The following is a 26,563-nucleotide window of genomic DNA, read 5'->3' on the forward strand; positions in this document are numbered from 1 at the left end:
CTCTCTGAGCTCAGTTTCCTCCAGTATAAAACAGGAATTGTAACACACTTCACTGAGATGTAAAAAGGATTAAATGAGATGATATGCACTCAGCACATCGCCTGACAAGTAGTGAGCCCTCCAGAAACGGTTGTGTTGGTTGTTTGGGGATTGCTGTGTGTTGTCCCATAACCAACTATGAACCTTCACCTAGTGTACATGAAGGAAACAGAGGCTTCTAACATCAGGTCAGAAAGAACTTCAGGAACAGCCCTTTAAGGGGAGCCCTTCTCATCTTCACTCTTCTTCCTAATCTCAAATTCAAGCATAACAGCTAGAGATCATGCGGCCACTTTGGACCATGAGGAAACCTCAAGGACAGAAGCAGTAAGTTAGAAGGAGCCTGCATCACTGATTACCAGGCTTCCATGAGGGTAGTCCTGTATTACCTACCTCGGGCTTCTTTCTCATAAGAGATAAATACCTCTGCTGCTGCTGCTGCTGCTGCTGCTGCTGCTAAGTCGCTTCAGTCGTGTCCGACTCTGTGCAACCCCACAGACGGCAGCCCACCAGGCTCCGCCGTCCCTGGGATTCTCTAGGCAAGAACACTGGAGTGGGTTGCCACTTCCTTCTCCGATGCATGAAAGTGAAAAGTGAAAGTGAAGTCTCTCAGTCGTGTCTGACTCTTCGCGACCCCATGGTCTGCAGCCCACCAGGCTCCTCCGTCCATGGGACTTTCCAAGCAAGAGTACTGGAGTGGGCTGCCATTGCTATACCTCTAGTTTCTTTAAACCAGTGTTATTTGGGTTTTCTGTTTCATGTAAACAAACTTAGTCTTAACTGTCCCCATTTTGCAGATGACTAAAAACAAGGCTCAAAACAAGGGAGAAGTTCACACAAGTGGCAGATGTTGAGTCGGGATTTGAATCCAGGTCTCCATAGTTCCCCTACTGTTGACTCTACCAAACCCTTTGCCACTCATAGTAAGAGAACCTGAGCTGCAAGAGACGTGGGTTCAATCCCTGTGTCAGGAAGATTCCCCTGGAGTAGGGAATGGCACCCGACTCCAGTATTCTAGCCTGGGAAATCCTGTGGACTGAGGAGCCTGAGAGTCGGACGTGACAGAGCAACTGAGCACACACACTCCGCCACTTCCCCTTTCGTAGCCGTATGTTTGTTTTCTGTGTCTATGATCTTCTTCTGTTTTGTAAATGAGCCCATTTGTAGCAATTTTTTTTAGATTCCACATATAAGTGATTGCACATGGCATTAGTCTTTCTCTGATTTACTCCACATAGTATGATAATCTCTAGGTCCATCCATGTTGCTATAAATGGCATTATTTCATTCTTTTTATGGCTGAGTAATATTCCTCTGTGTGTGTGTGTGTGTGGAACATCTTTATCCATTCATCTGTTGATGGACACTTGGGTTGTTTCGATGCCTTAACTACTGTAATAATACAAGCAAGTCTTTTAAAGGATAACATTTTCAGACCCATTGTTAACACTTTTTTGCACAGACAATGGTACCTTTCTCCCCATTTCTCTTTTTGAAGTGACCCAGGAAATTTTTTTTGTGCCTGAGGCCCCGATTTGTTGAGAAAGTTCTAGTTTATCATGAATATAAGCTCAATAAGTTTCCTAAGAGACAACCTTGAGTTAGGCAAGAACCAGTGGGCAAGGGGTGGTGGCATGGGGACAGGTCTGAAGAGTCCTGAGAGTTCTAGACCAGTAGTGAATAGGCCCAGCCACTGGTCCTGAGCTGGCCACTCACTCAAATTCCAGCTTGGCCAAGCATCTCACAGAAAGGAGCCCCAGTTTTCTCTTTTCCGCATGTCTCCATCCTCAACAGGCCACCCAGGGTGGCTGGGCCACAGGGCTTCTTAAAACCTTGCCTCGAAAATCATGTAATATCATTTTGCCACATTCTAGAGGTTGAAGAAAGACATAGCCCAGCCTAGATTCAAGGGGAAGAGAAGCAGACACCACCTCTTAGTGGGAAGAATGGCAGTGTCACAATGCAAAGGGTGTGGAGAGAGCAAATGGTGGGGATCTCAGCCAGCTTTTGCGTCAGCCAGGCCATCTCGACTGTGTGCCCTTCACTCACTCATTCATTCATACATCCATCCATTCAGTGTATACATGACCACCTACCAGGCTCCCAACACTTCCCAGACATGGAATACAGAGGGGACCTTGTCTTCATGGGGCCTCAAGACTGATGGGGAAACAGATAAGCAAGCCAACATGCACCACAATGTTACAAGGAATGGGTGTTTACAGATCTTTATTTACACCATACTTTTTTTCTGATAAAGGATTGAATCAGCCTATCAAAAAAGGCACAAGCAATAAAATTATGCATTTTAACCCCCAAAGAAAACTGAAACCAAAAGGAGAAAGAAGATTGTGTTTACTGAATAGCCAAGCACCTCACACATATTCTCTCCCTCCATCTTTTTCATAAGCTTGAGGAAAGGATTCAGTTCAGTTCAGTTCAGTCGCTCAGTTGTGTCCGACTCTTTGCGACCCCATGAATCACAGCACGCCAGGCCTCCCTGTCCATCACCATCTCCCGGAGTTCACTCAGACTCACGTCCATCGAGTCTGTGATGCCATCCAGCCATCTCCTCTGTCGTCCCCTTCTCCTCCTGCCCCTAATCCCTCCCAGCATCAGAGTCTTTTCCAATGAGTCAACTCTTTGCGTGAGGTGGCCAAAGTACTGGAGCTTCAGCTTTAGCATCATTCCTTCCAAAGAAATCCCAGGGTTGATCTCCTTCAGAATGGACTGGTTGGATCTCCTTGCAGTCCAAGGGACTCTCAAGAGTCTTCTCCAACATCACAGTTCAAAAGCATCAATTCTTTGGCGCTCAGCCTTCTTCACAGTCCAACTCTCACATCCATACATGACCACAGGAAAAACCATAGCCTTAACTAGATGGACTTTAGTCAGCAAAGTAATGTCTCTGCTTTTGAAAAGGATTATTATACCCCTTTTATAGTTAAGTAAACTGAGGTTCATGGCAGATAAATGACTCACTCAAGTTCCCATGGGTCCTGAATGGCAGGGGTGAGTCTCACTGCTGAGTCTGGCCTCAAAGTCTGTGTGTGCAACAGAGCAGCTGTAAAAGAGCTTCAAATTTGATGGAGCTTCCTAGCAGCCTGGGGGAAAAGGGAAACTGAACATATTGCCCAGTTCAGTTCAGTCGCTCAGTCGTATCAGACTCTTTGCGATCCCATGAATTGCAGCACGCCAGGCCTCCCTGTCCATCGCCAACTCCCAGAATTCACCCAAACTCATGTCCATCGAGTCAGTGATGCCATCCAGCCATCTCATCCTCTGTCGTCCCCTTCTCCTCCTGCCCCCAATCCCTCCCAGCATCAGAGTCTTTTCCAATGAGTCAACTTTTCGCATGAGGTGGCCACACTACTGGAGTTTCAGCTTTAGCATCAGTCTTTCCAAAGAACACCCAGGACTGATCTCCTTTAGAATGGACTGGTTGGATCTCCTTGTAGTCCCAGGGACTCTCAAGAGCCTTCTCCAATTCCACAGTTCAAAAGCATCAATTCTTCAGTGCTCAGCTTTCTTCACAGTCCAACTCTCACATCCATACATGACCACTGGAAAAAACCATAGCCTTGACTAGACGGACCTTTGTTGGCAAAGTAATGTCTCTGCTTTTGAATATGCTATCTAGGTTGGTCATAACTTTCCTTCCAAGGAGTAAGTGTCTTTTAATTTCATGGCTGCATATTGCCCAGTGGATACCTAGATGAGAAAAAACTAGGTATTTCATTGAGGGGAGGCAAAGCCCTGCTTAGCACTGAATTAATTTTTCTTTGCTCAAGGAAGAGTTGGTGAAAGAGAGTTTATGGGGTGGAATTGATGGGGTTCAGCTTGGACCATCTAAGTTGGATGATCCTTTTTTAAAAAAAAAATTATGTATGTATTTTGCTGTGCTACGTCTTAGTTGCTACTCACAGGATCTTTGTTCTTCATTGCAGCATGCAGAATCTTTAGTTGCAGCATGTGGGATCTAGTTCCCTGGCCAGGGATTGAACCTGGGCCCCCTGCATTGGGACTGGGAATATTAGCCACTGGACCATGAGGGAAACCCCCTGAATGGCCCCTAAGTTTATAGGCAGGGAGGTTCTGTCCTCCAGTAAGCATCTTCATCTGTGTGTGTGTGTTTCTCTGTGTCACTGTCTTTCTCTTTTCACCCACCCTCTCATCCCTCTTTCTGCCTCCTTTGCCTCTATTCCGCCCTTGCCTACACTCGAAATGCAAAGAATCCCTACCACTCAAACTGCTGGTTTTAGGAAGTACTGCTACGTCAAGAGCCTGCGCACCAGACCCCAGCAAGATAGGACTTCCTCCCCAGGCTGTGCTGGGCGGGGCGAACGGGAAAGGGCCTGGTGTGTCTGAGGTGACACAGCCCTGCCTGAGCAGCCCGAGTGGCAGCGGGGTCAGCGGGCTGCAGGAGCGCAGGCCACTCTCCCCCAGGGGCTTCAGAATGGACTTGTGCCACCCAGGTAAGCACCTGGGCCGACCTGGCTGGGCCTCACTTTCCTGTTCTATAGTATGGGGGTAATAGTGCCTGCCTCACAGGAAGCAGCATGTATAAATAGATATAACACAGGTGGGACATGTAGAAGCAGGCGACAGACCTTGATGAGCTCAGGCTAGGCGCCAAGCTGTGTTGCAAGTAATGGGAGTCCAGCAAACCAAGCAGGCATGGCCCCTGCCCTAATGAGCTTACACTCCAGAGGAGGCAGACAGTAAATATATGAATGTGCTGTCAGATGGTGACAAGCAGGATGAAGAAAAGTAAGGTGAGATAAGGAAGATGGGAGAGGGTGGCCAAGAAGGCCTCAAGAGGAGGCACTATTTGAGCAGAGACTTGTAGCAGAGAAGGGAGTGATCCATGTGAGTTTCTGGGGAAAGAACATTCCAGGCAAAGGAATCGTCAGTGCAAAGGCCCTGAGGTGGAATTGAGAAAGGTCGTTTGTGTTGAAGATGATGATGTTGGTGAGGATGATAACTGTCTGGGTGACATAATAACCCTGCAGCCCGTTTGGCCTCTGGTGGGCGATGATGGCCTTTGGGGAGGCTGAGGACACCAGCTTTGCCAGTGAAGGGACCGGCAGGGTTGAGCAGCAGGGGCTGTGGCTGAGAGTCTGCCTGGTAAGCAGGCAAGGAGGCTGAGCAGCTGGTATGAGAGCAGGGCCAGGGTGTGTTGCGTTGTGTATCTGTGATGCAGAAAGGATTGGGACTAAACCTCTGTGCCCTGCATCTCAGAATGTTCCAGCATGGCCTGGAACTCCAGAAGACATAGGCTGCCTGGAGCTGTCTAGTTCGCCAGGTCCAGATGACATGAACCCTGTTAGCAACAGAACCCTTTCTTCAAACAAAAACTAAGACAGAGCATTCTGACCCCGCCCACTGGGCCTCCCCTTGCCCCAAGGGTGCTGGGGAACACAGTTAGAGAACCACTGATTTGTTTCAACAGCCCTCCTTTACTTGTGTGCTCAGTTGCTAAGTCGTGTCTGACTCTTTTGTGACCCCATGGACTGTAGTCCGCCAGGCTCCTCTCTGTCCATGGGATTTTCCCAGGCAAGAGTATTGGAGTGGGCTGCCATTTCCTCCTCCAGGGGATCTTCCCAACCCAGGGACTGAACCCATGTCTCCTGAGTCTCCTGCATTGGCAGGCGGGTTCTCTACCCCTGAGCCACCTGGGAAGCCCTCATTTACACATGGAACGAAAGGGGGGACACAGTCTTGCTGAGGCAGGATGACTCCATGCCTCCCGGCTGCCTGTTCAGCACTCTCACCGCGGCCCCTGTGCTTCTCCTGGGGGCTTTTGGGGCCCGGTGGCTCATGGAGTGTATGTCTTCAGTGAACACATCTTAGTGGCAACTAGGGGGGCAAGAGGAGCCCCAGGAGGAGCAGTGCCAGGCTCAAGGTCACTCAGCAGCTGCGAGGGTGACGGGAGACAGTGAAGTAATTCCTGCCCCCCAACTACCTGCCTTTGCACCATTATTCCTGGGGTCTTCAGACACAAAAATCTTTAGGATGGTTTGTTTCCACCACGCGAGGAGGTTGTCCTCAGGAGACTGAAGCTCACAGAGGTGAACTGGAGGGCAGGATGGAATTGTTCAAAGTCAGGCAGCCAATAAGTGGCAGAATAGGGACAAGATCTGAGAGGAACGAGAGCCCCAGTTTAGCCTGGGCTGTGGGGGAGGGACGGGAGGGGCGGGGCCTCCCAGGGAGGCCAAGAGGTGAGTCTCTGCTTCAGGCTGGTCCTGGAAGGACAGGGATCCAGCGGAGTCACTGCAGGCAGTCTCTTGGGAGATCTGAGGATTCCATTGATCAGTTCGCCTATTCATTCATTCATACAATAAGCAGTCCTCTGGTGTGCAGGTCCTGGGCTGTGTGATGCTGGAGATAGCAATGACCAGGCCACAAGCCCAGCCCCGAGGGAGCTGCTGGTCTGGCATGTGGGGCAGAGGAAGAAAAATCCTGCAGGACGGTGACCCAGGGCAGATGTGCAGAGGGGCACAGACCTGCAGCCTGGGAGGGAGACACTTTCCACCCAGGGCAAGGGCGATCTGGGAGGACTTCCTGGAGGAAATGAAGGGAAGAAAGGTCATTTCTCTGCTACCTAGACTGGGTCTTTATTGGAGCTTCTTCACAGCCTGGTGACTTTCCCTCTCTGAGCTCAGGTGTGTCATCTCTAAGTGGGCACCATCATCCCAGCAAGACCTAGGGAAGCGACCTGGTTCAGATCCCACCTCTGCACCAACCTGCCAGTGGTCACAATGGGCCTCTTCCTTCTGTGGGTTTCAGTTTCCCCACTCGTACAATGGATGGGATGGTGGTGAAGGGGCTGCCTCCCCACCTCCAGCTGTGGGTGTTTGATACCCGCAGGTCCCCTCCCCCGGGTCTGCTGAAACGCTGAGCGGTCTGGGCAACAAAGCCCCGGTGTGACCAAAGGCAGCCGTGGGGCTGGTGCAGCAAGACTGCAGGTTAAAAATAGAGGCAGCTGGGCTGGGGGAGGAAGCCACACGATGCGATGGGCGCACAGGGCCTCAGGGGCTGGGGCGAGTGTAGCTCTGCTGGCCGCCCCCCACCCCAGATCCCCTTGCTGGATTCAAGGCCCGTGGATCGCACCCCCTCCTGCCCTAGAAAGGGGAAGCGGGTCCAGCTGTCCTGGAAGTGGGGCTATGAGCAGATTTCTAAAAATATGCTGGGAAAGAGGAAGGACAAAGGGGAAGTAGAGAGGAGCTGGGGAGCTGGTTGGGGTGGCACCTGGGCACACTCAGCCGGCCTGGGCCTGGGGCACAAGAGGCGGGGCGGGGGTGGGGGGACAGCCCAGCTTGGTGAGAAGGAGTCGTTGGCAAAGGCGGCCTTCCAGAGGTATGGATTTACAGCCCGGTGAAGGGTAAACAGATCTCATGGCAGCGGCAGTTGTTACTAATATTTTAATATTCTTGTGTTTTTTATCGTTACTGTCACTATTTTTATTATTATTAAAAATCCATCTGCCGCGAGCCGCGCCAGTGCCTGAAACTTCGTCATCACCTGAACTGCAATCAGCAGTGACCCCTCTCAGGCTGCGCCCTTGCCACCCTTTCTGAACCTCAGCGCCCTCGGCTCTGAAATGGGGAGAAATCCCTACCTTTAAGGAAACAGGTGAAGCGTCGGAAAGCCCCTGTCCAGCACGTGAGGAGAGCAGCAGGCTCTGGTGGTCTGCACTGCTTCGGGGTTGGAGGGGGGTTAGACGTGCTTGGCCAGCCTCCGGCTATCTGGGTCAGGACCTGACAGAAGGGGACGGTGACCTGAGAGAGTTCAGGGACACACCTGCCAAACCATGAAAGGCGCTACATGAATAAAAAGGCAAGGCCTCCTGGCGGCCGAGTGGTTCAGACTCTGCACTTCCAAAGCAGGTAGCACGGGTTCGATCCCTGGTCGGGGAACTGAGATCCCGCATGCCATGTGGCCAAAAAATTTAAGTCATTAAAATAATATTGAGCCTTAAAAGAAAAATTTTTTAAATAAATAACCTCTCACTACCCCCTTGTCATTCCACTCTCCCAGGTGGAAAAAAATAGCACTTTCCCCAGCTCTATAATGTTGGCCTCATTTTATTTTTTTTACCCCAAAAGAGAAGGGGCCTTAGACTGCGGCCATCACCCTGCACCTTGTCTTCATCCTCCTTGGTGGTCAGCAGTTCTGGGTCAGAAGATCCACACTTAGAGTCTTGTGGGGGTTTTGACGATCTGTACAGAGATGCCTGGCTGCAGAAGATGGGTGTCAAATTGGGTATCAAAGCTGTGGCCTCAGGGCCCCAGATGGGCCGGGGTGTGAGCCACAACTCTGCCACCTTCCAGCTGTGTCCCCTTGGGCAGGTCACTTAACCTCTCTGAGCCCCCAGTGCCTCATCTATAGAATGAGATTTAGAAATACCCGGCTCCAGAGTCAGGGTCAGGATCAAACAAGATAGTGGATGGCAAGAGCCTGGAGTGCCCAGGGCCTGCAACACAGTAGGAGCTCAACCAGCATGTCTTTCCTTTGCCAGCAACTTGGCTTGTTTGTGGAGCAAGATCCCAGATTTGCAGTGGGGATAGAGGGGGTTGGTGGTGCACAGATGGAGGGCCCCAGAGGAGATGGAGAGAATGAGTAGGAGCTGCCAGGCAGGGAGGAGAATGAAGGGCATTCCCGAACCAAGGAACAGAATGTGCAAAGACCTGTGGAGGGAAAGAGCAGCCAAGAGGCCCTCAGGCCAAGGGCAGGGGTGGGTGCAGTGTGAGATGAGCGTAAGACTTGGGGTCTTCTTTTTAAGATTGATTTATTTGGCTATGCCAGGTATTAGTTGCTACACGAGGGACGTTTAGCTGCAGCATGCAAACTCTTGGTTGCAGCATGTGGGATCTAGTTCCCTGACCAGGGATCAAACCTGGGCCCCCTGCATTGGGAGAGCGGAGTCTTAGCCACTGGACAATGGGATGTCATGGGAGACTGCATGGGAGGGACAGAGTGGAGGCAGGGAGGATTCAGGAGGCTCTAAGTTATCTGGAGAGAGTAGCCTAGGGTCTGGGTGAGGGTGGAGGCTGTGGAAACAGAAAGAAGATAAACAGGGCTTGGTGATGAAGGACACACGAGGCTGAGAGTGAGGTGTGTCAAGGTGCTTCCTGGGGTTCTGGCCAGGGTATCTGAGGGGCCATTCCCACAGCTTCAGAACTCAGGAAGAAGGCCAGGTTGAGGGGACATTCTAGGAGTTCTGCTTTAGTCGCAGAGACAAATGAGCTGATGGTCAGAACACAAGAGGGGTGGAAGGGTCTGAAGCTCAGGGCAAGGAGTTGGAGCTGAGAGTATGGGTGTGATTCCTTGGCCCAGGAGGAGAGGGGGTAATAATGAGACCCCACAGGAAGAGAGGAGAAGTCAGCCTGGGCCCCAGCCATGGGATCTCCATGGCTCATCCTTTACCATCTACCGTGGGGAGCAGCCACAGGAACATGGAATTCCTTCCTGGCTTCTATCCAGCAAGCAGCCAGTCAGGAATTTACTTGGCCTCCACCAGCAGGTGTACCCTGGGTGAGAAACGGGCCTTCAGGACAAACCCCTGCCAACAGGAAAACAATGAAAAGCAAACAAACACAAAAGTTGGATCTTTCACTCCAAAGTCAACTTGAAGTGAGTGGGTTTTTCCACCGTGGAACTCAGCCTCCCTCCACTCCTGACGGAAGAGTTCCAGGTCCCAGTCTCTAGCACCGCCTCCCCGCTGTGGCCCCGCTCCAGTCTCCATGAAGATGGCCCCTCACTCTGTTCATCCCTGCATGTTTCCAAAGGCATGCAGAATCTACCTCTCCTGGGATGGAAGCTCAGGTGTGGGAAAACTAGGGTTCTGATGCCAGCACTGCCACTTCCTGGCTGTGTGACCCAGAGCAAGTCACTTCACCTCTCTGAGTCTCAGTGTCTTAAACTGAGAAAGATCCATTTAGAGGTTAATGAGACGCTTACTTTGTCCCTTGGTATAAGTGCTACCTCCCCTCACCTCCACCCCACTCCCACTTGGAAACCAGGATCTCTAGACCTCACAGTTGCAAGGAGAGAAAGGAAATCTCCCAAGGCGGTCACTAGAAGGGTGGTACCACTCCTGGTTCCTGAATCCCAGTAGATTACCTCTTGGGAACAAAGCACCATCTAATGGTTGTTGATTTAAGGTGTGTAGTACATCTTCAAGGATGGTGCCCCATCCAAGCAGTTTAACACCTCCAACTGACAGCTCAGCTGCATCTTCAACAGGCTGCTCTGTGGCTCCATCAGGCCAGCATCTTTCAGTGGTGAAATGTGTGAGAGGACCATTGGGTCCTTAGGCCGCATGCTCCTCCCACACCTTCTTCAGTGTAAAGAGGGCTCCTTGGTCCAGTGGGATGTTTTGCTGTATTCTGGGTCAGCAGATTGAGCCCTTGGATAATGGTGCTGGCCCAGGCTCTGTGGGCAGGAAAAGCCACCATAAGCAGAATGAGGGATCCAGTTTAATAGATTTGCTGCCAAGTTGCTGGCTGCTCTTGTCGAAAAACAGTGGGTCTCTGTTGCTGGCAGGTCTGAAATGAAATAGTGGCAGTAGCTTGGGGACCCTGGATGAGTGAGTCCACACAGGGCCTCCAAAGAGGCCACATGGCTGCTTCATCCATGTACCATGGTACAAGCATTGGGCTATCCAGGCAGAGACTGGCTGATGTCAACTGGCTGAGTCATTCTCTCTGCCTGGTGATTTAGTGACTCCCTTGTGGTGGCTGTTTCCTGGGGAACATCAGTGTGTTTACAAAAATCTTCACACTCTGCCCACTGCCATCAGGCCACCGGCTTGCCTCTTCCCCAGGCCTTTTTGTTCTCAGTCTTCTTTCTTTCTGAACAGTCAAGGCACCTTCTTCTACTCATGAATGCAGGTATATTCTCACTTCACACTGCTTCTCTTTCCACATGAAATAGATGCCTCATCTTGAGCAGGGTTGTAGTTCAATAGCTATTCGGTTTTACTTGTAGCCAAACCCTGAGCTATCCATCCCAGAACTAAGTGCAGCCTTTTCCTCCTTTGTCATAAGGTCGCAAGGGACCCATCCGTGAAGACACAGTATGAGCTGGGGGACCTGGTGTAACAGCAGTGGATGACATGGGGGTCTGGGTCAGCTGTCCCTGGGGCTTCCTGGATCCTTCTGTCTCTAAGGACTGCTGTTGGGCTCACTTGACTTTATCACTTGGTGGGTCAGACAGACCTATTCGGCTGCTTGATGAGGGGATCATTATCGTATATTCTTGATACAGTGTTGCAGAAGCCTTCCTTCTCTGGGCTTGGCCTCTCCTTCAGTCAATAGGGCTTGGGTCTAAAAACTGGCTTGGGCCCTGACTTTTTATATAGTGACTGCCCAATGGGAGCAGTGTATCCTTGGGTGAGGCAGCTCCATTTGGGCTGAGGTAAGTTCTGAGGAGGGACTCAGCTGCGAGTCCTCAGCAGGTCACACACGCCCACACCAGCCACTGGGGGAGTGGGTGCCTTGGTCCTGCAAGGGAGAACCAGGAGGCACAACGTGGCATCCATTATATGTGTGTTGTACCCTTACCATATGCCACATACTCACAGAGTGTTTGGCCAAAGTCAGCATTTTCAGTCCTGACAACCACCCTCTAGGTTGTGGTTCATGTTTCAGAGACAAGAACACTGTGTTAGCTGTTTCACGGTTGGCTAATGTAACAAAAAGGCTCAGAATAACAGAGAGTGAGACATCCTCAAAACTTCTCTCTCTCATTGAAAAATGATTCTTCTCCATATGGATGCCTGGAGCCCAGATTCCTTCTAGCCTGATGCCCTGCCATCTCAATACCCAGCTGACATCTCAAAGTCCAAGATAGCTGCTCAGTCGACAGAAGGGGGACGTAGGGAAAGGGACCCCTTGATATTCTCTCTGCTTTTATTTGGAAGAGATCATGTCTGTACTCGCAAAACCTTTAAGAAATGTGATCAGGCGCTTCCCAAAGCGAAGCCTTGAGAGTCGAGAGGATTTAGATGAGCAGACAAGAAGAGGCATCCTAGGGTGGAGGAGCTATAGAGGCCAAGGTGGGGAAGTAAGACTGTTAGACCATTTGAGGGCAGGCTGCAGTGGTGGGCTCTTGTTGAGAATGGTGGGGAACAAGGCTGGCTGGAGAGGCCTGGGAGACTGTGGTGGCCTCAGGACCAGGACAAAGACTTTCTCCTCTAAGGAATCAAGATTCCATGGAGATTTTGACCAGGAGAGTATTATGGGACAGAAAGCACAGCAGGGTGAATAGCAGTGGGTCAGCTGACCCAGGCAGGGAAACGGTCATAGCGCCTTGCACAGGACACTGGAGCACCCACGTCTCCTTTCATTCCTTTCCAGGTGAATTGTAGTCACCCCCACCCAAGTCCCACCCTGGCAGCAACTTGCCCCTTTGGAACCCTGGCCAGTCCCCCTCACCTCTCTGAGCTTGAGTGAAATGTCCCCCCAAATCCAGTTTCCTCATCTTTATAGTAAGGATATCAGGACCACCCTACTAAAGGCTCATTACCTAGCCTCTCCTGAAGGTAGCTGTGGCCATGTGACAACAGGTGGCCAATGGGATGTCAGGGAAAATGATTGCCACTTCCTGGTCACACAAATACATGAATAGATGAGAGATACATGATCCAGTGAAGGAATGAAGTTACGGTGAAGGATGAATGCCTCTGGCAAGTATGGCACTGAGTGCTTGCTGTGTCAGCCTCTTTCTAGGTGCGGTGTGTGTGCTCAGTCATGTCCAATGTTTTGTGGCCCTGTGGACTGTAGCCCACCAGATTCCTCTGCTTGTAGAATGTTCCAGGCAGGACTGGAGTGGGGTGTCATTTCCTCCTCCAAGGGATCTTGCCGACCTGGGAATCGAAACCTCGTCTTTTGGGCCTCCTGCATTGACCGGTGGACTCTTTCCTTTTCTTTTTAATGTATTTATTTTGGGGCTTTGCTGAGTCTTGGTTGCTGTGCAGGCTTTTCACTGGTTGTGGTGAGCGGGGGCTGCTCTCTAGTGCTGCTCAGGCTCCTCACTGCAGTGACGTCTCTTGCTGTGGAGCGCGGGCTCTAGGGTACAGGCTCAATAGCTGTGACACACAGACCTAGCTGTTCCGTGGCATGTGAGATCTTCCCAGATCAAGGATTGGACCCGTGTCTCCTGCAATGGCAAATGGATTCTTCGTCACTAGCGCCACCTAGGAAGCCCCTTACTAGGTCCTGAGGATATAGCAATGAGCAAAATTGTTGAAACGCCTGTTCTCACGGGGTTGAGTGGAATGAGTAGAATACAAACGATGCAAGTGAACAGATGGCTGAGCAAGTCTGAGTGAGTCTGTACCCAGAGAGGCAAAAGAAACAAAAAGCTGGTGGAAGGCGAGGGTGGGGCAAGAACTGCTTTAGACAGAGCAGTCAGGGAAGGCCTCGTGGAGGAGGTGGCGTCTCAGCCAAGGCCTGAGTGAAGAGGGCAAGCAAGTCATGGGTTTCTGGAGGGAGAAGAGCCCTGGGGAAATGAGAGCTAGCTGGGTGGCTAAGGATGGAGCTGAGGGATGGAGGGGAGGGCTGGGAATGAGCCAGGGAACCACTAGCTCTTCTCTCTCCAGACCCAGGGGAGCTGAGCAGCGGAGAGGCGGAGGAGCTGCAGAAGATCAAATGGCACCGGAAACAGCTTCTGGAGGATATCCAGGTGTGTTCACACTCAGCTCACAGTACACACGCTTTTGTCCACACTCATGTTCATGCCCTCGAACTGCACCCACACATGAGCGAACACCCTTACTCACTCCTGACGCAGCCAGGACCAAGAGCAGGCCTAGATTCCAGCCCACTCAGAGCCTTGGCCTTGGCCCTTAGGAGTGGGAAGGACAGAATTCCCAAGGGGACTTCCCACTCCTGGCTCAGCTTCCAGGGCCTAGAGATAGCCACGAGAGGAAGGCAGAGAAAGGGAGCAATTGATTAAGCACCTACTATGTGCAGAACCCCACCTTCGTGGCCTCTATCTGGTCTCATCCCCACCCTGAGCCTCAGCTTCCACCCTCCTAACATGTAGACCATTTAGTCAAGATAATGCCAGTATCTGCCTAGCGCTTTGCCACCTCATCAGCTCTCAGACATTAGCTCATTGATTCCCAGAAGCCTTCTGAGGCAGGCGCTGCTTCTGCTCCTGGAATGGGCCATGCAGCCCAGTCCTGCCCCTGGGCCTTTGCGCTCACAGTTCCCTCTGCCGGATGCTCTCCAAGCCTCCTTAGAGCTCCTCCTTCTCCTAGTTCATTCTTGGCTCAAATGTCTCTCCTCTTAGGGGCTGCCCTGTCCACCCTGGCTGTAGCTGCTGGAACCCTACCCTCCACCCCACCACGCATATACCTAGGATTCCAGAGAAAGACAAAGGCACAGGCTCATTCCCTCAGCAAGTACCTACCACCTGACAGGCTCTTTCTAGACCACTGCTTTGATCATGTTCTGTGTGGTCATTTCAGTTGTCCCAAGATCCCAACCCCACTGGACCGTGAGCTCCATGTAAGGGGAGCCTGGGTCTGTTTCCTACCACTGCATCCCCAGCCCAATGGTAAGAGCATAGTAGGTGTTCAATTAATAATTTTGCATGAACCCACCCCTCATTTTATTTGTGGAGAATTCACTCAGTGACTGGGCCAAGATCACATGGACTTAAAAGCTCTAGGTTCCACGCTGCCCCTAGGTCCCAGGACAAACCCCTAGGAACCACCCCCCCTTCCAAGGTCTTGGTGGAGGAGAGGCAGGGCCGGGGTGCCTTCAGGGGCTATTTCCAGGTGCTCATGCTGCAGGGATGCTGGACAAGCTGCCACCTCTCCCCATCTACCCAGTGGTGGTTGTCGGCAGAGTTAGGGGGTCTCCTGGAGACATGTTGGACAAATGATCTCATCTCTCTGGGCCTCAGTGTCCTCTTCTGTAAATTCCGCTGGAATTGCAGAGTCCACGAGAAGAGAGCCTAGGCTGTCTTGTACCATAGTGCACCCAGAGAATCTGGCTTGTAGTGGCCACAGAGTCTAGGGTAGGGTAAATGGATGGAGGGAGGGAAACCAGAGAGGAGTTGGGCCCTGATCACAGGGCAGGAATTTGTCCTTCCTGATGTGGAGGTAGTAGGAAGCCATGGACAGAGTTTGAGCAGAAGAAGGGCCGGCACCAAACCCTGCTTCAGAAAAATGGCAGCTGGGTGGAGGAGGGCGTGTATGGAAGGTTGGACTCAGGGCGGGACACCTTACAGCGGCAGAGGCAGGAGATGGGAAGACTGGAAATAGAGTGTGGACTGGGGACTCCCTCACCCTGAGACAGGAGCCCCGGGAGAATTAGATACAGACAGAGGCAGTAGGGTTGGCTTGGGGTTTTGAAGATAAGAGACATCTGGAAAAGGGGTCTTCCTGGGGAGGGACCCTTAGTGACCGCTCAAGACAGAGGTCTGGGAGTCATGCCCAGGGTGAGAGTGATTGTGTTGGGGGGGTGATGGAGAGGGCTGTGAAGCCCACTTTGTCCTGGCCTCCACCCGCTGACTCTCCCTCTTTGTAATGCCCCTGCCACTACACAGAAGCTGAAGGATGAGATCGCAGATGTGTTTGCCCAAATTGACTGCTTCGAGACAGCAGAGGAGAGGTGAGGGGCCGGCCGGGGACCCAGGGAAGCTGCCACAGTGGTTTCTCAAGGATATCACATGTCAGGAGTGAGAGTGAATGAGCCCAGGCCCTGGTGAAACTGGGGATCAGACCCCCAAAGGGGAGGCTTCGGGGTGAAATAGGAACACGGCAGCTCTGACAGTCCATCCTCTGGTCTGCTCTGGTCCTTGCTTCCAGACTGCCCCCTCTCTTCAGTACCAACCCCCATTCTCCTGCCTCCTCCATCCCAAGTCTCTCCCAGCCCACCTGACCCCACCCCTGACCAATCACTGGCCAGGAGTATCCTGGGAAAGGTCAGGGAGGAGGAAAACTCAGCCCCGAGGATGAGGACTAGCAAGCCAAAGGCCTTATGGGAACAAAAGCCACGCCTGTGGTCAGGCCGAAGCTGGTCCATCCCACCCCACCCATGGGTGTCATCCACTCTGCCCCTTCTGTGGGAAGATGCCCTCTGGCTCTGAAACCTGCGGTTGGTCCTCTCCTTTCTCTGGGCTTCAGTTCCCCACTTGTGCAACGAGAAGGTTGGTCTATACGTAACCCCTAGGGCCCCAGGGCACTGACTCCTACGTTCGGTGTCTCAGAAGATCCCCACCCTGCCCCTGCCAGCCTCAGTTCTCTGATGCCTCTGATCTCCACCTTCCAAGCAGGACACACACACGCACACACGCATGCACACTGATGCACACACACACATGTGCACAGCCCGCATGTCTCTAGATCCCCTGCTCCAGCCCTAGCAATGACAATAACATAATAGTTACGCAGCTCCTACCTCCTACCAGGTTCAATGCTTTAACCTCTCAACAGTGCTTGGGGTGCCGGAGGTGGAGTCACCCCCATTTTACAGAAGAGGAAACTGAGTCCCAGAGAGATGAAGTGACTCCCCTTGAGTGGCATCTGCACCAGGAGTCTGGCTCCAGAGCTTATGCTCTCCTCACCCTCCCCCACCCTACCCACCAGCCTCCTTGTTATGTTGCTTCCACTCCAAGCCCTTCTAAATCCTCTCCCCAGGAGCATCTCTGGCTCCCGAGGTCACAGCTTCAGAACTGGTTAAAATGCTGGTGCTGAGCCCATTGGAAATTGGGTTTCCTGGCTCAGGAAGCGGTCCAGACCCTGCATTTCTCACATTCTCCCAGGTGACTCTGACCCCACTTGGAGGTCCTTAAGGAATACTGGCTCTAGCCAAGGAAAGCGTCCTTGGGGATTGGAGGGGTGCCCTGGGGTCTAGGGGCGTCCAGGCTGATGTCTTTCCATCTACAGCCGCATGGCCCAGAGGGAGAAAGAGCTGTGCATCGGCCGCAAGAAATTCAACATGGACCCCATGAAGGTGGGCAGTGTGGGGGCTCGGGCTGGGGGGCCAAGGAAACTGCACGCTGGGCATCTCCACAGTCTCTCCTTCTTCCCCTCAACTGACACAATTACCTACTTTCCAGAGGAGGAAACTGAGGCCCCGCTGGGCTCAGCATCTTGTCCAGTGCCCCACGCCATCAGGGCTGGGGGCTCCCCCACCCCACAGCCAAGTAGCCCCGGGGCCTGAGGTGGGAGCCAGGAGGATGATGGGGGCTCTGCGATGTCTATGAACTTGGGGTCCTGTGACTCTGGGCCCCTGTCTCCCACTCTGTGAGTAGGACTTTGGTTGGTCAGGCCTTTGGACTCTGGGGCTCAGTCTCTGGAAGTGTCTTTTAGTTGCTCAGCTTAGGCAGCCTGTCCTGAGATGCTGGCATAGAGCCCTGAAAGCTCAGATCTCAGCTATGGTTTAACCCCCATCCCCACTGGTCTCAGAGCAACCCCAGCCCCCACCCCTCGCCCAGCTAGGTGGCAGCTGGGCTCCTTTCCTGCAGGAACCGAGACAGGAGGAAGCCACAGCTGACACAAGGAAGTGGGGTCAGGGCATCCACGGGGTCCCTGGAAATTTACTGCTCTGGTTTAGAAGGCTGCCTCCTGTGCATCACAGATCTCCTGTGTTCCCAGACACAGAAATGGACCCCTGCTCCCATCCACATGGACCACACAGACCACACACACACACACTCACATTCCTTCCTGAGTGCCCCTCATGGAGGGGCCTCTGAGGGGTTTCCCGGACCATCTGCCTATCACACAGAGCCTTCCACAGTCTATCCCCCCTCTTCCAAGCAGCCTCTTCTCCAAAAGAAACAGGGATGCAAAGGCATCATCACAGAAAACCAGAGCCCAACCCCTCCAACTCCTAAAATTAGAATGACAGACTTTGAGTGCCTGGGTTGTGAGGTAAGATGTTTTGATACTGTCAAATCTGAAAAGTGGGGCAAGGCACACTCCCATTTTCATGTAGAAAGGGGAGGAAAGGCACTGCCGGGGAAAGTGTCTACCTCTGAACCATAGCAATTTCCTCTCCTTTTGATTGAGCTGGGATTTTTTTCTAATTTTTATACAATGGACGTAGATTACTCATGAGACAAAAATGAAACACTATTTTTAAATAATACAAATAATAAGGGGACAAAAGGAATAGCTGAATCATTCAATCTTAAAATTATAAATTCATCAAATCATCAAAGCATATGATCAGAGAGTGGCAGACTGAGGGGGACCTGGGGGAGCAGCTGGCATGAACCTGGTTCATGGCAGGCACCCATGTTTGTTTGCACACCTCTGCTGATGGGGAACTCATCACCTTACAAAGGCAACTTCAGTTAAGGAGGGTCACAAATTCCCAGAACAAGCTGAGCCAATGCTAGAATTCCAGGCCCCAGGGCTCTGGCCACAGGCGCTCCCTCTCTCCCCATTCCCAGGCCGGCTGCTGGGTGGGGGCTGCTTACAGGCTCTGTGTACCACCTCCAGGGCATCCAGTATCTCATTGAGCACAAGCTGCTGACCCCCGACGTCCAGGACATCGCCCAGTTCTTGTACAAGGGCGAGGGCCTCAACAAGACAGCCATCGGCACCTACTTGGGGGAGAGGTAAGGAGGGTGGAGCCTTAGGAAGGCAGGGAATGAGGATGTGCAGCTGTGCACAGCTATGTGTGAGGGGTGGGTTGTGTGTGCAGGTAACTAAGGAATGAAGCATGTTAGGAAGGTCGTAACTCCTGAGGCTTGAGCAGGTTAAGCCATCACTCTCCTTCCAGACCTTGAACCAAAGCATGTCTGCCTTCATTCCTTCCTTTATTCACTTAGAAAACAAGTAGATATTTTTAATATCTACTGTGCTTCCTGCATAGCTTAGTCGGTAAAGCATCTGCCTGCAATGTGGGAGACCTGGGTTCAATTCCTGGGTTGGGAAGTTCCCCTGGAGAAGAAAACGGCAACCCACTCCAGTAGTTTTGCCTGGAGAATCCCATGGACGGAGGAGCCTGGTAGGCTACAGTTCACGGGATTGCAAGAGTCGGACACGACTTAGGGCTATCTTTACTCGGCTTATTAGATGCACCAGGCAGTGTTCTAAGCCCTGGATTTACACCAGTGAACAAGACAAAACTACCAGGGTCGGGGAGTGGGGATAAATTGGGAGTATGGGATTAACAGATGCAATACCATACATAGCAGATTAACAACAAAGAATTACTGTGTGGCACAGAGAACTATATTCAATATCTTGTAGTAAACTACAATGGAAAAGAATTGAAATAAAGAATATATATATATATATATATATACACAAATCATTTTGCTGTACACCTGAGAATAACACAGTTATAAATCAACTATACTTCAATTAAAAAGAAAAAAAACTTCTGCCAGCAGGGAAGGTACATTCTAATGGGGAAGACAGGTACCAAAATATGTAAAGTAAGTTAGAAAAAATTAAAAGTTCTTTGGAATACCAACAAGCAAGAAAGGGAGATGAGAAAGTTCTGGGAACCGTGCTTCAAAGGTGTGACTTTAAATAGTGTGGACACAAAGGGTCTCACAGAGAAGGTGACCTTTGGCTGAAATTTAGAGGAGGTAAGCAGTGTGGCTCTGGGGGAACGGCATTTCGGGTAGAGGGAACAATGCGTGGAAAGGCCCTGGGGCAGAAGCCGGCTGAAGGACCAACAAGCCATTGACACAGGAGCAGAGGGATGGAGCATGGGAGGAAGTAGTTGGCGACAGGTGGGGACCCCTGAGAGGGCCCTGGGCCAAGGGGCACTCTGAGGGGATCCCTCTGGCTGCTGGGGGAAGGCACAGACTGTGGGGGGCAGGTGTGGAGCTGGGCCAGCAAGCCAGCACCCCCTCTCCCAAGCACCTCAGAGAACACTCTCCTTCTCCTAAGCAAGCTGGGAATGCAGCTGGCAGAAGGGCAGGGCTTTCTGATTTCAGATCTGAGACCACAGAGGAAGTGGGGGTGGACATGGTTCTCTCCATTTTACAGATGAGAATACTGGGGCTTGGGGAGGTCTGGTGGTTTGTGAGGGGTCACCCAGACAGGAAGTGACTCAGGACAGGCCATTCCGAAGCCAGAACCCCACTCCTGACTGAGGTCAGTGCTGGTAAGCCAGGAGCGTGTGGGGGTCTGCTGTGAGTGGGAGGACATGGGTGTGCAGATAGCGGTGGGAGGATGGTGATGCAGGTCAGACATGTGAACAGACCAGAGGGTGGCTGGATTCAGAAGGAGGATGTCTCTCCTCTCCTCAGCCTCCCCAACCTCAACCCCCTCTAGAAGGGGGTACAGATGCTCAAATGTGTCCCACCCTCCCTTCTGTCTCCTCTCCAGAGACCCCATCAACCTGCAGGTCCTCCAGGCCTTTGTAGATTGCCATGAGTTTGCTAACCTCAACCTTGTCCAGGCCCTCAGGTGAGTGGTCCAGGGGGCAGGGGCCTGACTCCCAAGGGGCTGGAGGGGTGTTGGGGGCACCATCATCCACATGGCTAACAGCACAAACAAAGCATCAAGAGCGAGAATTAATTAATGAGGGAATTCCCTGGGGACCCAGTGGTTCATACTCAGTTCTTTCACTGCTGAGGGCTTGAGTTCAATCCCTAGTCAGGGAACTAAGATCCTGCAAGCTGTGCAGTGCGGCCAAAAAATTGTTTTTAATAAATAAATAGAAGCAATTGATGACAGTATCCCCAAAGAGAGCTGAGGTTAGATGAGAGAACAGGCATGGACTGCCTGTATCAGCACCTGGTTTGTTACTACTACTACTAATTATTATATTACATCATTATTGTAATAATATTTAATCACTTTAATCACTATTACTATTATTATGACTGCTATTCCCACTGCTTTTTAAATTAGTGCTTATTTTATTTATTTTATTAATACAGCTTAGTGTGTACTACTTTTATTATTACTTATTTTCTAATTAGGATATTATTTTTGCTACTCAGTTTTACAATGATGGGAGGCATTAATATGTATGGGTAAGGAGCCCAAACTCTGGAGCTAGACTGCACAGTTCATACCCTATATCTGCTACTCACCCCTGGGGAAAGTCACCAAAAAAAAAAACAACACAAAACAATAACACACCTCTCTGTGCCTCAGTTTCTTTATCTGTAAAATGGGATTACTAACAATACCAACCTCATAGAACTAAGTAAGAAAGTGCTTAGAATTGATCCATAGTAAGGGCTTAGTAAGTCTTGCTGCTGCAGATGATGTCTGGAAAACCACCTCCTGAGTAGGGGCATTTGATCTGGGTTTTGACAGATGATTAGGAGTTTGCAAGGGAGAGAAGGAAAAAAATCACCATTATCTAAGCAATGTGGCCTTCCCTCCAACTCTCATGTTTTTTAAAGGAGAGGGGTAGGTTGGGAGTCTCCAAAATTCGTTCGTTCATTTACTCATTTCTTCATTCTCTCACTCACTTAACAAGCCTTCACTAAGCAGGCACTGGCTCAGTAAACACAGACCCAGTGTTCAAGGCTCAGCGGGAGACGTGAGAGGAGCGGGCATGGTCCTTGACCTTCGCGAATCCAGTTGGAAGATGTGGATATCATTCAGTTCCAAGAAAAGGAAGCTCAGCCAAGGAAAGACAACCTCCCTGGGGTCCATGGATCCCAGGGCCCAGTGGCCAGGCACAGAGAGGCCTTAGAACCTGAGAATCTGCATTGGTCCCCTTATGGGCTGGGGTGGACTGGCCCACAAGTCTGGGCCGCAGATGGGCAGAGAAGAATGTCCACTAAGCTCCTGTTTTCTAGAAGGCATTTCTTGGTGCCCTCCTGCAGACTTGGTGCTCACAGCACAGATTCCACTGACCCTTCCCATGAGTCTAGATGTCAGGTGCGGAGTCTCCCATTTATAGGATAAAGAGACTAAGCATGAGCGAGGCAGAGCGGTTTCTTGAAGGGGAGGGACGGGGGCCCTCTTGCCCCCCTCCGAGAGTCCTCCACTTCCACGGCCCATGGCTCTGTTCTCTGCCCCCAGACAATTCCTGTGGAGCTTCCGGCTGCCAGGCGAGGCCCAGAAGATTGACCGCATGATGGAGACCTTCGCCTCCCGATACTGCCTCTGCAACCCCGGCGTCTTCCAGTCCACAGGTGCCTACGTGGGAGGGGACCCTGCCAGGTGTGAATTTACCTCCTGAGGCACCAGGTCTCTCCCAAGCACCCAGACCCTGGGAGCCAGATCCTGTCATCAACCCTCACTGAGCACCATATCCATGCCAGATCCTCTGCTGGGTGTGTGTCAGGCAGAGCTGCCTACATACACATCTCCCAAGGGTATGATCCTTGGGAGAGAAGGCAGGAAATAATGGCATGGGGTGCTAAGGTATCAGTGTCTCATCTGAGGGTGAGGATGGGGGATTCAGCATGTCCAGGCTGGCTTTCCTGAGAACCTGATTTCTGAATGGGGTTTTGAAGGATGTATAGGAGTTCTTCAGGAAGTCAAGGGGAGAAAGGGCCTTTGGGAAAGGGGTTCTAGTTTGAACAAAGGCACAGAAGCATGAAACAGACTGGGCAGGATGCAGGGCGCCCGGGTGGATAAGAAGGATATCAGCAAAAATCGGTCCTCCACACTTCCCAACAGGGTGGGAAAGAAATGATGGCAGGCTTGTCTTGGCTTCTTCTCTGGATCTGAAGGTAGCATAGCAATAACCAAGTCCAAGTACTAAGCACTCCCCAGATGCTAAGTGCTTTACCTATGCAAGTCATGCAATCCTTACATCTACTCTGCGAGGTCAGCAGTGCTCTCATCCTTTCAGATACAGACTCAGAGAAGTTAAAGGGACTTCTCAGCAGTGCATCCATGGACGAGTCCTACAGAGCATTTGCCCACCTTTGCTTGCTTATCATCTATCAGCCCCACAATTTTAAACAACCCACAAGGGTGGGGACCATTTAGATTTTTTCACCAGTGAATCCCCATTCTGTGGCATTTATTAGCTACTCAGTAAAAATTTTAGGAAGGAAGGAATTTTAAAGCACCAGATTTGAATCACTGTTGAACTATTTAATCTTGTGACCTGAGACATGTAACTTACTCTCCCTGTGCCTCAGTTTCCTAATCTGTAAAATGGGTGGGGGCAGTAACAGTGCCTCATTAGTGTTGTCAGGGGATGTAAAGAGCTTAGCATAGGGCAAGCACCATCAACATTAGAGCCACTGTTACCAGAGGTAAAACCGCTAATGAACATGAAGCTTTGTCAAAGTTAAACCTTCTAAAATATTGCAGGGGCTTCCCATGTGGCACTAGTGGTAAAGAACCTGCCTACCAATGCAGGTTAGACATAACAGATGCAGATTCTATCCCTGGGCCGGGAAGATCCCCTGGAGAAGGTCATGGCAACCCACTCCAGTATTCTTGCCTGGGGAATCCCATAGACAGAGGAGTCTGGCGGCCTACAGTCCATGGGGTCACAAAAAGTCAGACACATCTAAAGCGACTTAACACACCTCATATTGCAGATGGGGAAGCTGAGGCTCTGGGAACTCAAGTACTTTTCAAGGTCAGTCGGAGAGCTGGGGTCACAGCTGAACTTCCCTGGCTCTGGACTCAGGGCTTTAAAATATCACAGAGTAGCGAACATCTCCCTCCCAAACGCTCGCTCAGCCCAGCCTGGCTCCTGAGCACAAACACGTGAAAGTCTGAATAACAGAACAGGAGCTCGGCTCTGGGAACCCCACAATGCCAGCAAGATTACCAAGCAGCACGTGACCAAGCCCTGAACAGGGTAACAAACAATGAGCATCCTCTGAGCTCCAAGGAGGCAGAGAACAGAGTGGGCAGGGGGGCGGGCAGGGGGGCAGGCAGGGCTCCGCGGGGAGCGGGGCTGGAGCAGGAGGGTTTAAATGGGTAGAAAGGGGAGAGGAGGGCGTGCTAGGCAGGGAGCCCAGCAGGAGCAGAAGTGCCGGGTGTGAGGCACACAGGGGCTCGGGCAACTGATAGTTGAAGCTTGTTTGCAGCAGGGGGCTCCGGAAGAGTGGGAGGTGAGGCTAGGACTTGAATGCCAAGCCGGGAGGACAGGGTGCACCTTCAGGGCATTGAGACAGCCAACCCTCCGCCCCTGAGGGGTTAGGGTGGAGGAGGGGGCGTGGCCAGGCCCAGGACTCTGACCGCTGTCGCGTCCCGCAGACACCTGCTACGTCCTGTCCTTCTCCATCATCATGCTCAACACCAGCCTCCACAACCCCAACGTCCGAGACAGGCCGCCCTTCGAGCGCTTTGTGTCCATGAACCGTGGCATCAACGACGGCAGTGACTTGCCTGAGGAGCAGCTGCGGGTAAGAGGGGCGTGGCCCCGCCCAGCAGGTCTCCAGGCATCCAGGAGGAGCCTGCCTTTGGGCGGATGACCCAAGAGGGGCTCATCTAAGAGAGAGCTCTCCAGGAGGGGGCCCTCCCAGGTCAATAACTGTCTTGAGATGTGCTAAATTGCTTCAGCTGTGTCTGACTCTTTTGCAACACTATGGACTGTTGCCAGCCAGGCTCCTCTGTCCAGGGGATGGACAGTCACAAAAGAGGTTGGTCCTGAAATGGGCTTTCACAAGCAGTCCCATCTTAAGAAGGAGGTCCAAGACTGAACACCCAGGAGGGTGTTTCTGCCCAGACCTCAGCCTTTGGGGAGCCCTAGACACCCATCACTCACACCTTCCTCGAAAGGGTGCCTCACCCCACCTAGTCTATTTCTTGGAATCTCAGAGTCTTAGACTCTCAGTGGGTCAGAGGAGAAAATTCCCAGTCTCTGCTCAAACCCCTCCCTCTTCCAGAGAGGAAGAAACAGGTCTTCCATAGGCTACACATCAGCTCGAGAGTTGAGCGGAACCCAGGCTTCCTACCCCATCCCAAAAAGCCCCCACACCTGCTACACTGCACCAGGCTCTGGCCTGGCATGGGCCACCCAGGGATGATTCAATCCAAGTTCAGGGTCTGGTGAGAAGATAAAACACATGTGAATTCCAGCCCTGTCTGATTCATGTTATGCTGACCATAGGAACCTAGCTATGGAGACCCAGAGGACAATATTATCAGTCTCCCAGAGGCAGGGAAAGGGTGCCATCCTGGAAGACTTCACAGAAGAGGTGACTTTTGAACTGGCCTTGAAGGTTGAGTGGGAGTTTGCCCAGAGGAGAAGCAGGGAAAGGACATTCCAGAAAGAGGAAGTGGCCAGCACTTGACCTGGTAGGGAAAGGGAGGGGCAGCTGGAGTAGCCATCTGGGTACATGCAGACAGTGATGGGCACCAAGGTGGGGCCAGAGCGTCCAGGGCTTTGAACAACAGCCTCCAGAGTTTACTTGCTTCCTATGGGCAACGTGGAGCTGGGAACTATCTTAGAAAGACAGGAGTGAGATTCAAAGCCCGGCTCAGCAAAAATGAACGGACAATTCATTTCTAGGATTAGAGGTGCCCAGAACTCTACAGAGTTTCAGTTCCCTCTGGGTCAGAGTCTGGCAGGAGGGGAGAAGACTATGTGAACTCCACCCTGGCAGCTTAGCACCCTGTGTATGTCCTGCAGCAGAAGTCTGGTGGGGGCGGGGGAGAGCCTGGATCTGGAATGACTCCGGTGCTCTTCAGTGTTTGAAAACAGCCATGCCCTTTAGCCCTTCACCCTCCTTGATCCCCAGAGAAAATTTATTTTGATTGGGGGCATGATATAAAATGAGGGCTTGAGAGTAGATTAGAGCTCAGGTCAAGTCCCATCTCTCCCCCCCGCCCTGCCCCACCCCCGTTGTTCACCTCCTGGATGACCTTGAGTAATGACTCACCCTCTTGGGGCCACCATTTATTTCCTCAACCAGGAGAATGGGAATAATGACACCTGCGTCACAGAGCTGCTGTGAGTAGTAATTTTTAAAAACGTAAAGGGCATAGCCCATGCCAGGTACATAGCACAAGCTCTAAACGGTAGCTTAGGTCGCTATTAAGAATCATTAATAATTATTTAAAATCCGCAGCCCTTAGTAAACTGCCTGAAATGTGAAAGGCTTTTGAAAACTCATCTCACTGTGGTACTTGGAGCAGGAAGCTGGACACACCTGGTCTGGCAGGTAATGAGTTAACAGCCTGCCAGCACCAGTCCTGTTGGATCTCCCAGGTGCCACTTTTTTTGCTTCTGTCCCAGGAGAGCCTCCTTCAGCAGCTCCCTCCTTAGGCATTTTTCCCAATTCAAGTCTTTTGTTAATAACAATGCGCTGCATTTGTATAGAGCTTGTAACTTTCTTTTCATAGGGCTTTTGGGTCTATTATCTCAATTTAGCTTCAAACTCTGCCTGGGAGGTCTGGAAAGGGTTTATTATCCTCCTTGGCAGCCAAGAGGCAGGGAAAAGAACAGAGCGTTGGAGTCACAGCCACATCCAAGTGCTAGCGCCTCCATTTTCTAGTTGTGTGACTTTAGGTAAGAGGCTTGACCTCTCTGAGCTCCCAGCTTATGGGATTAGTGTAGACATGTAAGGTATTTAGCACAACACCTATGTCTCTGGGCTGGTTAATTAATCCAGAAGCTTTCAGGGCACAAAGTGAACCACACTGGCCTAGTCT

The 26,563-nt window shown here is 51.5% G+C and overlaps 1 protein-coding gene across 1 annotated transcript in view; it reads left to right on the forward strand.

Moving 5' to 3' along the window:
• Nucleotides 1-4,414: 4,414 nt before the first annotated feature.
• CYTH4 (cytohesin 4) overlaps nucleotides 4,415-26,563 on the forward strand; it is a 28,952-nt gene continuing 6,803 nt past the window's right edge. The window contains exons 1-8 of the mRNA XM_052640135.1: nucleotides 4,415-4,514; nucleotides 13,646-13,728; nucleotides 15,604-15,668; nucleotides 16,946-17,012; nucleotides 18,509-18,627; nucleotides 20,357-20,437; nucleotides 22,016-22,128; nucleotides 24,164-24,312. Of these exons, the coding sequence (XP_052496095.1) occupies nucleotides 4,496-4,514; nucleotides 13,646-13,728; nucleotides 15,604-15,668; nucleotides 16,946-17,012; nucleotides 18,509-18,627; nucleotides 20,357-20,437; nucleotides 22,016-22,128; nucleotides 24,164-24,312 (696 nt within the window). The 5' untranslated portion in view covers nucleotides 4,415-4,495. The remainder of the gene's footprint in view (nucleotides 4,515-13,645; nucleotides 13,729-15,603; nucleotides 15,669-16,945; nucleotides 17,013-18,508; nucleotides 18,628-20,356; nucleotides 20,438-22,015; nucleotides 22,129-24,163; nucleotides 24,313-26,563) is intronic.

This window comes from Budorcas taxicolor, chromosome 5, assembly GCF_023091745.1.
Source record: "Budorcas taxicolor isolate Tak-1 chromosome 5, Takin1.1, whole genome shotgun sequence".
NCBI classification, from domain to species: Eukaryota; Metazoa; Chordata; class Mammalia; order Artiodactyla; family Bovidae; genus Budorcas; species Budorcas taxicolor.